This window comes from Aplosporella prunicola (assembly GCF_010093885.1).
Source record: "Aplosporella prunicola CBS 121167 unplaced genomic scaffold K452scaffold_11, whole genome shotgun sequence".
Lineage (NCBI taxonomy): Eukaryota > Fungi > Ascomycota > Dothideomycetes > Botryosphaeriales > Aplosporellaceae > Aplosporella > Aplosporella prunicola.
In genome coordinates, this window is record NW_022983539.1 from 19,716 (window position 1) to 33,601 (window position 13,886).

At 50.8% G+C, this 13,886-nt stretch overlaps 4 protein-coding genes across 4 annotated transcripts; 3 read left to right on the forward strand and 1 right to left on the reverse strand.

Moving 5' to 3' along the window:
• Positions 1-267: 267 nt before the first annotated feature.
• On the reverse strand, positions 268-3,707 carry K452DRAFT_358124 (uncharacterized protein; the record flags this gene model as incomplete). The annotated part of the gene is made up of 4 exons (XM_033546168.1): positions 268-2,171; positions 2,228-2,962; positions 3,008-3,463; positions 3,518-3,707. The coding sequence occupies 4 exons, from the start codon at positions 3,705-3,707 to the stop codon at positions 277-279; spliced, it is 3,276 nt and encodes a 1,091-aa protein (XP_033397997.1). The 3' UTR covers positions 268-276.
• A 1,116-nt stretch (positions 3,708-4,823) lies between these two features.
• Positions 4,824-7,675, forward strand: K452DRAFT_358125 (uncharacterized protein; the record flags this gene model as incomplete). Its single annotated transcript, XM_033546169.1, has 4 exons — positions 4,824-6,220; positions 6,248-6,465; positions 6,512-7,015; positions 7,054-7,675. The coding sequence occupies exons 1-4, from the start codon at positions 4,907-4,909 to the stop codon at positions 7,673-7,675; spliced, it is 2,658 nt and encodes an 885-aa protein (XP_033397998.1). The 5' UTR covers positions 4,824-4,906.
• Positions 7,676-10,063: 2,388 nt separating this feature from the next.
• K452DRAFT_193567 (uncharacterized protein) lies at positions 10,064-10,867 on the forward strand (the record flags this gene model as incomplete). Its single annotated transcript, XM_033535887.1, has 2 exons — positions 10,064-10,180; positions 10,607-10,867. Coding segments are annotated over 2 exons (378 nt in total), but the record flags the coding sequence as incomplete, so codon positions are not given.
• A 917-nt stretch (positions 10,868-11,784) lies between these two features.
• K452DRAFT_358127 (uncharacterized protein) lies at positions 11,785-13,582 on the forward strand. The gene is made up of 2 exons (XM_033546170.1): positions 11,785-12,589; positions 12,645-13,582. Exons 1-2 carry the CDS (start codon positions 11,801-11,803, stop codon positions 13,473-13,475), a joined length of 1,620 nt encoding a protein of 539 aa, XP_033398000.1. The 5' UTR covers positions 11,785-11,800; the 3' UTR covers positions 13,476-13,582.
• The last annotated feature ends 304 nt before the right edge of the window (positions 13,583-13,886 follow it).

Below are 13,886 nucleotides of genomic sequence, written 5' to 3' on the forward strand. Positions count from 1 at the left end.
ATATCAAGAGCTGATAAGAGCTGAAAGGACATGGCTGCATTAGAGTGACTCGCTCTTTGACGAATCCATCAAGCAGCCCGCGGAGCACTAGACTTGATGGAGTTGAAGGCCATTGAAATGAAACGGGCCTAGCTTCAAGGGGAAAGCGTTCTTTGATGAGTTCAACTTCCGGTTCTTCGTTCAAGGGTAACCGCGTTGCGGACTAGCTAAATCTGTTTAGTATCGTAGAAGATACTATTGGTAAGGTAGCGCAGTCCGAAATAGTTACTGTTACTGTTACGACTCCTCTTTCTTTTCCTCTACTGTTTCAATGTCCAATCCAAACCTCCCGTGAGGCCACCACCCCAGTCGAAATGTCATGTTCTTTCCAAGACCATCTCTCTGCCACTCTGAGCCGGGTGGGAAACAAGTATCGAGAATGCTAGAGCCTGCCAGCAAGCTAGCCACGGCTGCAATACTGCACGGGTTGTTAGGGAGCACCTGCTTCGTGTCAAGCGCGGCATAAGCCAGCATCGCGCAGAGCGACAAGACAGCCAGGAAAGCCTCGAGGATGCGTGTAGAGATAGGGCCTTGTTTAAGGCGAACGCGGTCCGGCACGGTTAGAGTCGCCTCTATTGCTCCGCTTGGCCCCTGTGCACGCTGCGTATTCATAACTTGAGCCATGGCACGCCCGTATGTTCGATCCACGGCAACGCGTAGCGGTGTGTAGTTGGTGTCGTTGGCAACAAGGTCAGCAGGAGCTGCATCATTGAGAAGCGTGAAGAAGAAACCGTCGGCAATAGTATCGTTGATGCGCCAGGGTCCTGAGTCTCGGCGTGTCGTGAACCAGCCATTGTACAATTTCTTTGCAATATCTCTCAGCGACGTCAAGTTTTGCACGTAAACGGCCGTGGATTCAACAGGCTTTGGCGGGGCTCTTGTAAGGTTGAATAAGAGGTCCGCTGAGTCGAGGACTATATCGACGTCGACTGTCTCCAGATAAGGCGTGCAGACGAGAATGCTGAGATTTGTAACTGCACCATGGGCAGTGTGGCCAAAAACAGCAACATTGCTGGGGCAAAGCGGGTCAGAGGCAGCAGCCAGATCGATCCACTCGCCGAAGTAGAAGCTATCAGTACTGTTACTGAAGAGCTGGATTCCAGGATTATCCAGGCTGCAAAGCTCAGGGAGACCGACGTTGAAAGCAATGCGGCCTGTGTTGGACACTGAAACGTTTGACGCGATGCTTGCTGAGCAGTTGGACTGGGCGCGAAAAGCAGGAATACGAGCGGTAATTGAGCCTTCCTGAGTGCCAGAAGGTACTTCCAGCAGGGGGAAAACCAACGTATCATAGGTAAAAAGAGGCTGACCAAGACCTTCGCCCAGGACGAGGTTTGCCATGTCCCAGCCCACGCTGTTCTGTGCGAGGAAGCTCGTGTTTACAGGTTCCAAAGTGGACAATGGGATGCCGTAGCTTCGTGGTAGCGAATCAACGAAGAACATTCCACTCGCGGCAATGGTGAGAAGTGGTACGAATAACATCCTTACTGAGGACGCTGCGACAGCGAGATGTCTCCGCCAAATAGAGCTCCAGATGCAGTACATTCCCAATTTGCCCATGTAATCTCCTCCCAGTGTGTCTTTAGCCAATGCACCGCCCCGGCGTAACAACTGGTACGGTTGGAACATTTTGACTGACGAATCCAGGCCTGAGAAAAGTAATCCGGCAATGACCAGAATCGTGGTCGGGTCGTAAGTATAGGCGTAGTGGATATATTCGCTTGATGAGACGTTGTAAATGCCGTTATTCTTTTGGCTCTGCTGGTAAAGAGTTTCAAGCAAAACGATTAAACCCAGCGGGACCAGAACAACGGCGAACTGCGTTGGGAGAGCGACGGTCACCGGACGATACCACTTGATCTTCCCCATATTACATTCTTCATTTGCTTGAACGGTCTTTCCTTGCTCTTTCTCCTCATCAACCACTAAAGCTGATTTTTCAATGCTGAACTCAACACCGGAAGCAGTATGGCTCGTTAATGTCGTGAAGTCGTATCCAAGAAGCTTTTCCCTAATGGCCATGAGATGAGAAGATCCTGTACCGTGCAGTGCGCTTGTGACGTCGGGCGAGCGAGGATGGCCGCTGTACCCTCTAAACCCGGATCCCGTGAGAGGCAGTTCCTCGGGGCTACCTGCATTAAGGCGGCAGTAAGGATAACCATCAACACAGGCAACCCTTCCACAAAACCAAATGGCAGCGGCCGTATGACGAGGCGACTCTCTTTGTACGTTATTGTTCCATTAATGGGTTGTTTGGTTGGCTTTGTGAAGTGAATATTGGCCAGCTGAGCGGCGAATGCTTGAAAAACTGTGTTTACCGCATTGGCAAAAGTGGTGGCATCCTTTGCCATTGCCTCCCCAGTCACTCCAGTCATTACCAAAATGGTACTGTAGGTCAGGTCGTCTATTGACGTATCTCCCCGCCAGCTCGTCCAACTGTTGTGTATCGCCTTGAGAAGATTCCCAGGTGGAATTCCCGGTAGGTGTGAAGGACTGGTGCCTGGCGTCACTTCAATGTTTACTGTCTCGACGGCTGTCGAGTTCGGCCTCACCGTCACCAGACCAGGGGATATTCCGTAGCTCCATCGACATAGAATCGTCGAGTGATTTACCAAATGCAAAGGAATGATCCCTGATGTATTATCCGCAGTTGTTTTGCCGAAAGTCGTAACCAGTCGCGTGTCGTCATCCGCACAGCCCATATCTTCCGGCTCAAAGACGTTCCATTTGAGAAAGAACCCTTGGGGGGAATAAGTGGCCCGCAAGTCGACTTGTCCGCACGATTCAGAGAAAAAGCTAAGGCTTAGATTAGTCCCCGTGGCTACGTGAGTGCCTTCTGCGTGCTGGAGTGACAGTGACTCGCAGTCCAAGTTGGAGTGAAACACGTCGACGTGGCCGGACAAGTGCAAAGTTGAGTCGGGCACTGGTAGGAGTAAGCTGAGGCTCTTGAGAAAACACCGGCGCTTACCTTTGGATGCATTAAAATTTGGGTAGGCGTAGCACGACGTCGTTCCGCGGGGATACGGCAGGCTAAATTTTTGAATTCCGTAGAGTCTGGAGAAAGCGCGGCGATCAACGATTACTGAGTGAAAATCGCTTGGATCGATACCAACGAAGAAAATGGATGCCATCATGTCTGCTACAGTGTGTTCCATTATCGTGGACCGCAAGATAAACAATCCAGTGGTTAAGATTGTCGTCAGCTTCAGTACGAAGCCTCCACCAATGACAATTGCTACTGCGGTTGTTTTACGGGACCTCAATGCTCTCACGAAAGAAATAACGTTAAGAGGAGACACAAAATCCAGGAGTAGGGTCTGATCTGCCGGTTTAGAGCCTCGAGGGTTAGACATTGTCTTCCAAGGCATAAGTTGCTTGACTCTGTATTCGACCTGACCCCAGAATGCCGCGACGATGGTAAAGACTAGACCATATTAGCCTTTCTGCACACTAGCAAAAATTGTAGACTTTGGCTTACTGGCGGTTGGGCCATACTGCCAGAGGAGATATTGCTTCGGATCCGCAGTTGCAATGCCTTTATGCGTGTTTGAGAACTGATAAAGAGCTGCAAGTGTACTAATAAGGGCAATGTATGCGATCAAAAATGCAAAGGAGATCTTGCGTCCTAAAAAGAAAGGCGTCCACCATTTAGGTTTTTTGTCATTCATAATTCGAATTTCCAGCGGTTGACTTTGAGAAAAGAAACATCTTGTCGAAAACAAAACTAGGCTTCGTGAGGGTCCACATTTAAGTACTAACCAAACAAGATAACCTTAGATACAAGCGGTTGGGAAAAGCAAATCTTGTATTTCAGGCCCCAGTAACTAATAGAATGAGATTGACGAGACAGGGGCGATCGGTACCGATCCTTGCAACAGCGTGCTCGAAATTTTCTATGGTATTGGCTAGAGGGAAGAGCTATGAATACCCTTCAGCCGGTAATCATACCATTGGCGTGGTAGTGGGGGCCAAAGCACACTGGATGTTATAAAGTGGCGACATTGTCGCTCGGTGGTTTGTTCGCTTGGGCAGGCTGACCGAAATGAAAAGGCGTGAGATCAAAGCAAACAAGGGTGATACGACTGGCTATTGGAGCAAGCACGCAGTTGACCGCGACTCATCATAGCTGAGAACATATATCGAGATGTCAGCTGTTTCCGATGCGGCGGGAACGAGCTGACAGTGAAACGAAGAACAAGAGGGTGCGGAGTGCGGAGTGCGGAGATGCCGCAAAAGGACGTGAATGTTGTCGCGTGTCTGACTAAGCCCACGCGCTAGCTACATAAGGTATAGACCGAGGTTACCTCCAATGTGTCTCTCTGGAACACCTTTCTTCCGCTCTCCTGTTCGCAGATTCCATTGAACCCACTACGAGCACATATGTTACTCACGCTGATTGAACTGTTCACGGCGATCAAGTTGCTCACGCTTGCGCATGTCCCCGCAACAGCCATGGCACGCTGTCGCACAAAGCTCTCACAGCGCATTCACATGTCAATTGCTCAACCATGACCCCTCTCGCACCAACCCCCGCCCAGCCGTACCAGCTTGCTTAGGCTTCTGTGGTCGAAGTAATGACGGGGGAAGCGATAATGTTTGTGGAACATTTGTGGCACCCAGGAAGCCGAAAGTAACGCTCTTGGCGTAGGTAGTGTATCCTTCAAGAAGCCCTTTGAAATGTTACCTCCCAGTTTTGTGTTCAACACTAACGATGCAGATTCATTCGCTAACATCTGCGGGGAAACACCTCCAGCCTTGTCCAAGAATACCAAATGAAACGTAGTAGCAGCCTATATATGCCAGCTAAGGCCTGCACCTGCACCTACACTTTTTTTTACTACATTTTCTTTTTCTCTCTGTTTCCAGCATGGCAGCTTCGAATCGACCGACCGCGCCACTAAGCCGTGACTACTGGAAATTAGCGCTCGACGCCGTGGACCCTGCTCTGGTATCCAGCCTGAACTTGACAAAGACCAAAAGGCACGATGTACTAGCGGCTGTACTCCGTACCTGCGAGGATAAGAGGGCTCTTTGCATGCAGAAAAGATGGCGTTTCAAGAAACCAAGCGGAGATGTGATATTTATCCGAGACGTGCTGGAAAAAATCACAAAATGGGTCGACAGATTCAGGGAAGTAGGAGATGCCGCCGTCCAGTTTGACATGTCTCACGCATCACTACCGTGGGCCGGCGTGCGCTTCCTGCTGCAGGCTACGGTCAATGACGTAGGGATATTTGGCGCCATGGCCACCAATCTGGAAACTATCTCACGCCTCATTGCCTCATACCAAGAGTTTGAGCAGCTTCACATTCAACAAGGATCAGCTGTAGGCGGGCCTCTCGAGGAAAGCTTGACCCGCCTCTACGCAGCAATCTTGACTTTCCTGGCCGAAGCAGTGCGTTATTACCATGATTCCACTGCTATCCGCATCAGCAAAAGCCCGTTTCGGAGTATGGAAAATCCGCACATGCAGAGAGTTCTTGCCCAGGAATCAGAGGTCTTGAAACTTGCTGGGCTGGCCGACACAGAGAGGTTACTTAGACTCCAGACAGTTATGATGCGCCTCTCAGACCAGGCTACAGTTTCAGAGAAGTTTCTCCAGGAAAGCAAATACCGAGAATTGGTGAACTGGCTTTCTCCTACGCGCTTCTACCAACATCATGCAGACCACTCTGAACGCCGACTCGCTGAAACAGGACAGTGGTTATTGGACCATCCCAAGTATCGCCAGTGGAGGACGTCAAGCTCGTCATCAATATTGCTAGTTCACGGTATTCCTGGATGTGGAAAGAGCATGCTTACCTCTAAGGTTATTGACTCACTGCTTTCCGAGCGCTTAGCGAACCCGGCAACGGCTCCGTTTGCATACTTCTACTGCGCCGACTATGAAGCGGAGCCCGAACGTCGTCAACCGGAAGATATCCTGCGCAGTATAGTTAGGCAGCTCGGTGTATCATCCCAGCCACCACGAAGAGTTCGAGATACTGTCTTATCCGAATATGAGCGAAGGCAGGCAGAGGCTGAAATCGGAGGATGCGAGCTGCTGAAGCTGCAAGTCAGCGACTCTTTAAAATTGACTTTGGCTCTCATCAGCACGGATCCAGTAACAATTGTCGTTGACGCCGTGGATGAAGTGCAAGAAAAGAAGCGGTTCGAACTGCTCAATGCCCTCCACCAGCTTGTATCTCGTTAAAGCAATGTTGTCAAGGTCTTCATCACGAGCCGTGATAACAACCACGTCCTCGCACTCTTACCCGACGCCAGCAAGATTCGTGTCCAAACAGAAGGCAATCAGAAAGACGTGAAATACTTTGTTCGCGATCAAGTTGACAGGGTTATACAAGAGAAAAGGCTTCTCAATGGGTGCGCATCGCAAGATTTGCGAGATGATGTGGTGAAGACATTAATCGATGGCGCGGGTGAGATGTAAGTACCGTTGGCACTGTATTGGCTTAATTGCTAATTGGAACAGGTTTCTCTGGGTCACACTTCAGATCGAGTATCTCTGCCACATGAAGCACGAGCAAGACATCATAAGCACGATACGCAAACGAAACTTGACCAATCTAGACGGAATTTTTGCCTATATCGTTACCAGGATTTTAGAATCCGAAAAAGTCGGACGCGACATTGCTATTCGGGTATTCTCCTGTCTTTTGTTTACCAAAAAGCCCCTAACAGCAACAGCTATCATCTCCGCTGTTTGCCTATCGAGCCCTACGAATCAGCCACCAATTGAGGCTTCGAGTCTGCTCGATGTTTGCTTCAACCTGGTTGTGATTGATCCCAAATCTATGGCTCTCCGGTTTGCCCACCAGTCAGCTCAAGAGTTTATTCGCACCAAGGCTATCTTCTCAGAACTCTCAGCCCAGCGGCTTCTTGCATCAAGCTGTCTTCATGTGTGCATGCAAGGCCCACCGGATCACAACAATGCTGTTCCACTTTTGGAGGGGACATTTTATCGCTACGGCACTATGTATTGACCTGATCATTACAAAAGTGCCTACGTGACAGATCAAGATTAGTTATTCCATCTAATGGCCGATTTATCAACGACAATGATGGTGCTGATGAGAGCTTATCATACATCATTTGGCTTGACTATGCAAAACAATTTGCACAGGAGCTTTCCAAGGAAGGTCCTAAAAAACATGCCCTGAATGCTATTAGCAGCTCAAACATCTCACCGCTTTTCACCGCATCCGTCTTCGGTCTCGAAGGGCTACTTAATCTCGTCTCTTCCAGGGCCCTTGGGAGCCTAAATTGGAATCAAAAAAATCTGAACGACCAAACAGGCCTTTACCTTGCAGCCGCCTTTGGCCATGACCTAATCGTCTCTCGCTTTATCCGTGAAGGAGCCGACATCGAAATCACCTGCGGAGAGCACGGTAGCGCCCTAGCTGCCGCTTGTTTCGCAGGACACACAGCAGTTATAGAATTTCTCTTAGCCCGAGGAGCTTCAGCCCGGTCGGACAACACGTTCTCGAACGCGCTCGAGGCCGCTTTCCACGGCAGCCACGAAAACATCGCATTGCTCGTCCTTAAAAGCGGCTATGTTTGCAGCCAGAGTAATTATGACGCGGCTCTTCAAGGAGCTGCACAAGCTGGCTTCCTCAATATCGTGGTATGGCTCTAGAAACCTGAATTTGTGGCTTTATACAGCAACGTTTCGCCAGATAGGATGACGGCCAAAGTTACCAAAGCCATTCGAAGCGGACAAGTTGGAGTACTCCGTTACTTCGCCAGCAAGTCCACCAACCCTACTCAGCTTTGGCCACGAGATGGCGTGGCAGTAGCTGCTCTTCATGGCCATGAGGAGATGATCGAGTACCTTCTTCATAACGGGCTTGACCTGGAATAGGAAGGCTTGTTAGGATCTCCTCTTAGAGCTGCAAGCCTGATGAATCATAAGCGAATCATCCGGACATTATTGACGCGAGGTGCCAAAGTCAATGCTTGTGGCCAAATGGGCGACGCGATCTAGGCTGCTGTAATGAAAGGATATACGCGTATTATCTAGCTCCTACTGGATGAAGGAGTAGATGTCAATCAATCCAGTAGGTTTTATAGGACTGCGCTGCAGGCTGCAGCCTTCCATGGCTAAAAAAGAGCGATAGAAGTTTTGCTCGACGCTGGGGCAGACTTCTATAAGAAAGGTATTGTAAGTGATGCCGCGTATGCCGCCTTGAAAGGTAGGCACCGAGAGATGAAATCCTTCTTTCGCAACAGAGGTTACCCAACTTTCGCCGCTGCAACAAAACGTCCAGGAATGGTTACGCATTTCGTAATTTCCGCCGCTGCAACGGCAGCCCCTCCACTGGCAGCTCTAGGAATTGTTAGGCGTTCGGTTTGTCGTTCAAAATCTACAGAGCCGCTTAGAGAGTCGGGAATTAAACCCTCAATCAACTACCGACACTCATACCAAGAATTGTTTTACTATTCAAGGATTTCAGATTTCCTAGAAGTATTCGAAGCAGAAACTAGAGAAGACACGGCAAGCAACGAGCAACTTGTACAATTTTCAGCGCCGGCTAAATACGCTGGTCCTCAAATTGGCGTTCTAAAAGCTAGCGCTTGTGCGGGTCACCAACACGTCGTCGAGTGTCTACCCCAGCATCGAAACATTCTGCATATGTCAGAGGATAATATTGATGCCGCTTTCGAAGCAGCAGCACAAAAAGGTCTCGCGAATATTGTAAATGCTTTTCTTGAGAGCAGAGAAAGCACCAAGCTGAATACCCATGGAGCGCTGAAGCTTGCAGTAAGCAATAGCTTTGTCCAGATCGTAGACATACTTTTGCAACGCGCGACAGCACAGAGGCCTGTTGACGACGTAGTTAGCACTCTTCTCACTACGGGGTACGAGAACAGCCACGTTAGCATTGTCGTTCGAGCCCTCGACTTAGCCTTCTTACATTATTCAAGCGCCGATTTCAACAGAACAATAATAGGCCTGCTTAAAGACTCCGTGAAGAACAACAGACCGGAAATAATCAGCTTCCTCATGGGTTTCGATCTCTCGATTACTAAAGAAGATATGGTAGAGATGTTCCTTGATGCTTGCAAATCTGGACACAAATCATCTCTTACTTCCCTTTTTCCGGAGCCTGACCAAAACAACCTTGATTGCGAGGTATTAATAGAAGGGCTCGAAATTGGAGCAGCAAATGGACACGAAGATATAATCCGCCACCTACTTTTTGAGCCCTCTCTACAGGATGAAGCAACCTTTCCCAAAGACACCTTGGATTCTGCAGCTCGAAATGGCTACCTGGCTGTGGTCAAGCTCCTCACATCACAAATCACAGCATTTGAGCACCACAGTACGCTTCTTACCCGTGGGCTTGTCGTCGCCTCCGGTGGCGGCCACGACGAGGTCGTCGCCTATTTGATCCTCCAGGGCGCATCCGTAAACTCAGTTGAATGTGTATTTCCATCATACACTAAGAATGCCAACTCAAAGGGTGAAGGTGCACATCTTACTGCTCTACAAGCATGCGTTCACGGATTCAAAAGGTTCATCAAACGTTATCATATGGATTACTTCAATTTAAAGCTTCACCTTGACAGCTACAAGAGGACAGGAGACGTTAAGCACCAAACGGCGACTCTCCAACTTTTGCTCGAACATGGTGCGGATCCAAACGCACTAGATGATGAGGACATTAGTCCCGTCACCTTGGCCACACAATATTGCTCGGCGGAAACTTTGATGCTGTTGATTAATGCAGGGGCTGTCCTGAAGCCTGTGGACAGCGCTATACATCCGCTGCTTGACAAGGCACTCTCCGTTTTGATGGAACAACAACGCACGCGTTCGAGAGGAGAACCTCCTGGTGAAGATTTTGTCCAAGACCCGACGGCTGTGGTGCAAATTTTACTCTCCCAACTTCCAAACCAAAAGGCTCATGATCGGAGATACGGCCCCATTCTCCAAATGGCTGCATTTCTCGATCACCGTGAGTGCGTCAAGCTACTCATTCAGCGCGACGTAGAGGTAAATGCGACCGGCCACTATCACGGCACTGCGCTCCAAGCAGCTTCACGGCGCGGCAATATCGATATGGTGCGGCTTCTACTGCAATCCGGTGCAGATGTCAACATTCTCGAAGGAAAATGTCAAACTGCCCTGCGTGCTGCAGTCGTTGGAGGCCACTACGGAGTAGTGGAACTACTTATCGCACAGAAAGCCGACTTGGCTCTGAAAACTGACGGTAGCGAACAAACATCCTCCACAACCTTGCATCTGGCCGTTCAATCCCGGCAAGCGCAGATAGTGAGGTTGCTACTCGCGGCTGGTGCAAATGTTACTGAAGACACTGGATATCATCAGCATCCACTCATCGAAGCTTGCGGGTCCGGAGATCTTGAAATTGTTAAAATACTGCTTGCAGCAGGTGCACCCATCAATGTCTCCGGGAAATGGCGTCCTACTAGGGAGAAAGACGACGACGACGTACAGCGGTGTTGGCCGTTTAAATCCAACGAGATAGACAAGTTTTTTTATGTAAAGCGGACAAGGCACTATATTCGAGAGATTGACGAGAATGCCAGCCCTCTTCACAAGGCTTGCGCAAAGGGCCACCTCGAAATAGTCAAAACTCTCTTGGCTCACGATGCAAATGCAGAAAAGGTCATCCACAGATCCAAAACACCACTCCAAGTTGCGACGGAAGCAGGTCACTTACAAATCGTTCGGGCACTCCTCGCTGTAGGAGTTGATGTCAACCGCAGCAAAGGAAAATTCAGGACCGCACTTTCAGAGGCATCATACCGCGGCAATCTTTCCATAGCTGAGCAGCTGCTTGACTCCAAAGCAAGTATTTCGGTCCATCTGTGTGTTCCAAATGCACTTTTGTGGGCTTGTCGCGGTCGGAGCCTTTCAGTCATTGAACTTTTACTGAAAGAGATAATCACTACTCGCCAGAGAAAAAGGATGTGGTTACCTGCATTCAAAGAGGCAACTAAAAGGCACGATGAAGAAGTTCTAGGGCACCTACTCAAGTACGGTTCCTTTAGTTCGAAGCCGGAGACATTTGGAAGGCCAAAGAGTTTCAGCTGGAGAGCTCGTTGGATGGTGCAACTGCACCGCGTTGTCTTTCAGTTTTCTCGGCATCAACAAAACCATAACCACGGTCCTTAAAGAACACTTTTCTCTTTTTCAGTCACTCATTTATAGGGAGAGGGTGGGTATCCTGTCTTACCTCTCGCAACTAGCCACCCATCCAAAGAGCAGATCGAGTTCCATCTCCAACTTACCATTGATATCAACATCAGTACCCGTGAGGTTGCGATGTTAGCAACTGTACCGTATTGCTCACAAGCCAAAAATGGCTGCACGAGGCGATTTCTCATCTCATGAACAGCAATGACGTCGCTCGAGGAAGAAAGACATGAAACCAGACTAAATATCCGAAGTTCGGCGTGCTCAGACCTCGCAGAATTTAGGCTAAATCTGACCGCCTCGGCGCCTTTGAGCCTCTCGGCTCCACAGAATCCACGGCCGAAGTCTGTGGGGCATCAGGTGGACGCGGGGCCGGCGCAGCCGGGATACGGTACCCGGCAGCCCGGGTGCCTGGTTAGACGTCAGTATCCCCCGACCATCTCCTCATGATGAACACTTGGGCAAGTTCTGACCAAAGCTTGGCCTGGAAGGCGATTGTTATAAATTCCGGCATGCGCCACCGTCTCCGAGGGCACTGTCTCTTTTGAGTTTCCGTTTCATTCGACCGAAGCGCCAGAAGGGCATTGATATTTAACAATGCGGGCGACAACCTCATTCCTCGCGCTCCTTTCTTTCGGGTGCACGTTCTCGTCCGCCGAGAACACAACCGCCGTCCCATGGAAAGACCTGTCAATCTCCGCTCCAAAAGACGGGCGATACCTCTACCGAACAAGCAGCGGCGCGCCCTTCTTCTGGCAAGCCGACACAGCATGGGAGCTGTTCCACCGCCTAAACCGCAGCGACATCGAGTACTACCTCGCAGACCGCGCCAGCAAAGGCTTCAACGTCATCCAATCCGTCGTCATCTCCGAGCTAAACGGCACCACGGCCCCCAACTTCTACGGCGAGCTCCCGCTGCACGACGCGGACCCGCGCCGCCCGAACGAAGCGTACTTTGCGCACGTGGACTGGGCCGTCAAGCGCGCTGCCGAGCACGGCATCCTCGTCGCGCTGGTGCCGACCTGGGGCCGCTGGGTCAACTGTGCGTGGGCCAACGGGCCCGTGATCTTCGACGAAGAGTCGGCGGAGTTCTACGGCAGCTACGTGGGGAGGCGTTATCCTGGTCTCCCGAAGCTCATTGGTGGTGATTCGAACGGGCTTTGGGCGTGCAATGCCTCGGCTGCTCAGGATGCGTACAGAGAGGATCAGAGTCAGGACCCGCAATCTTTACTTGCACCGATCACCGATAGCCGTCGTATCTGGTCTCGTATGGTGAAGGGCTTCAAGGACGCTGAAGCAAAGGCCGGATTCGAGTCGTTTGTCTCGTGGCATCCTACCAATGTTTACATCCAGAAGCCTGAAACACCGCAGGCTTACGGCCACAATGTGAGTTAGCTGCCGTGATCGTCAGCATTCTTTTAGTGGCTAACCATCTCTTTAGTACATGAACGGCAGTTTCGGCGAAGTCTCAATGGACGCGGTGCAATCCGGCCACGACGTCCCCGACAACAACACCATCGACTGGCACTTCGACGCCCTCTACCGCTGGGACAGCACACTTAACTACGACAACATTGCCGACATGCGCGCCGCCTTCGCCGGACCAGTCGTCGATCTCGAAAATCACTACGAGGGCGCGAACGTCGGCTTCAACTCCTCCCGTCCGCTCTGGAACGCCTCCCACGTCCGCCACGGCTTCTACAACGCCTACCTGAGCGGGTCCTGCGGCTTCACGTACGGAGCCCAGGCGATCTGGCAGATGTACGCGCCCGTGCAGCAGCTTGCGCGTCCCGACCTGTACATCGAGCCGCAGCTGGAGCAGCCGGCGAACGAGTCTTGGCACGATGCGCTTCGCTACCCTGGCGCCACGCAAGCCGGGTATGTGCAGAAGCTGTTCTCGTCGGTGGACAAATCCACGTTCGGCAGCATGCAGCCGAACCGGAGCTTCATCGTCGGTGGAGCCGATGGAGAAGACGTGCTCAGCTACACCGGGGACCGGTACGTGGCTGGGCTTGTCAGCCACTCGCAGTACTGGATCTACGCGGGCTACGGTGACGCGTTTACGCTTGACTTCGATGCGCTCGCGGCGCACTTCGATAAGCCTGGGGCTTCTGTTAACGCCCGGTGGTACGACCCGCGGCAGGGGGAGTTCCGCAACTCCACGGAGAAGAGCCTTCTGTCATTGACGGGGCAGCAGAAGTTTGTGTCTCCGAGTAGCGGTGGCGTGGATCATGACTGGGTGCTCCATGTCGAAGTTGCTGGGAGTTCTTAATGGAGGGATGCTGTAATGGGGAGAGCGAGTCTGAGACCAAAAAGCACTTAATATGGAAGCTTAGGACATATCTTTCCACGTCAATAGTTTCTCTATGGCAATGATTCATGACAGAAGCCCTTACCTATTCTTGATCTCCTTGGGAGATTTTCTAGGTGCCCGAGCGAGATGTCCAAGACGGAGCTTTAAAGACACCACAGTAAAAAGTTCGTTGCCAGTAAATATCACACTACTACTGTTCTACAGAACAGCAACTTATCCCATTGACAAGTCCTACGCATATACAAACCAAGACTCCTCAAGTAAATGACCGGGAAGTGAGAGCAACATGAGCGGTTCGAAGGCTCGACAGTAGGGAGCAGCAGTCTCTCACGCCCCAAATCAACTACGTATCATCGCAAGGCAAGTGTT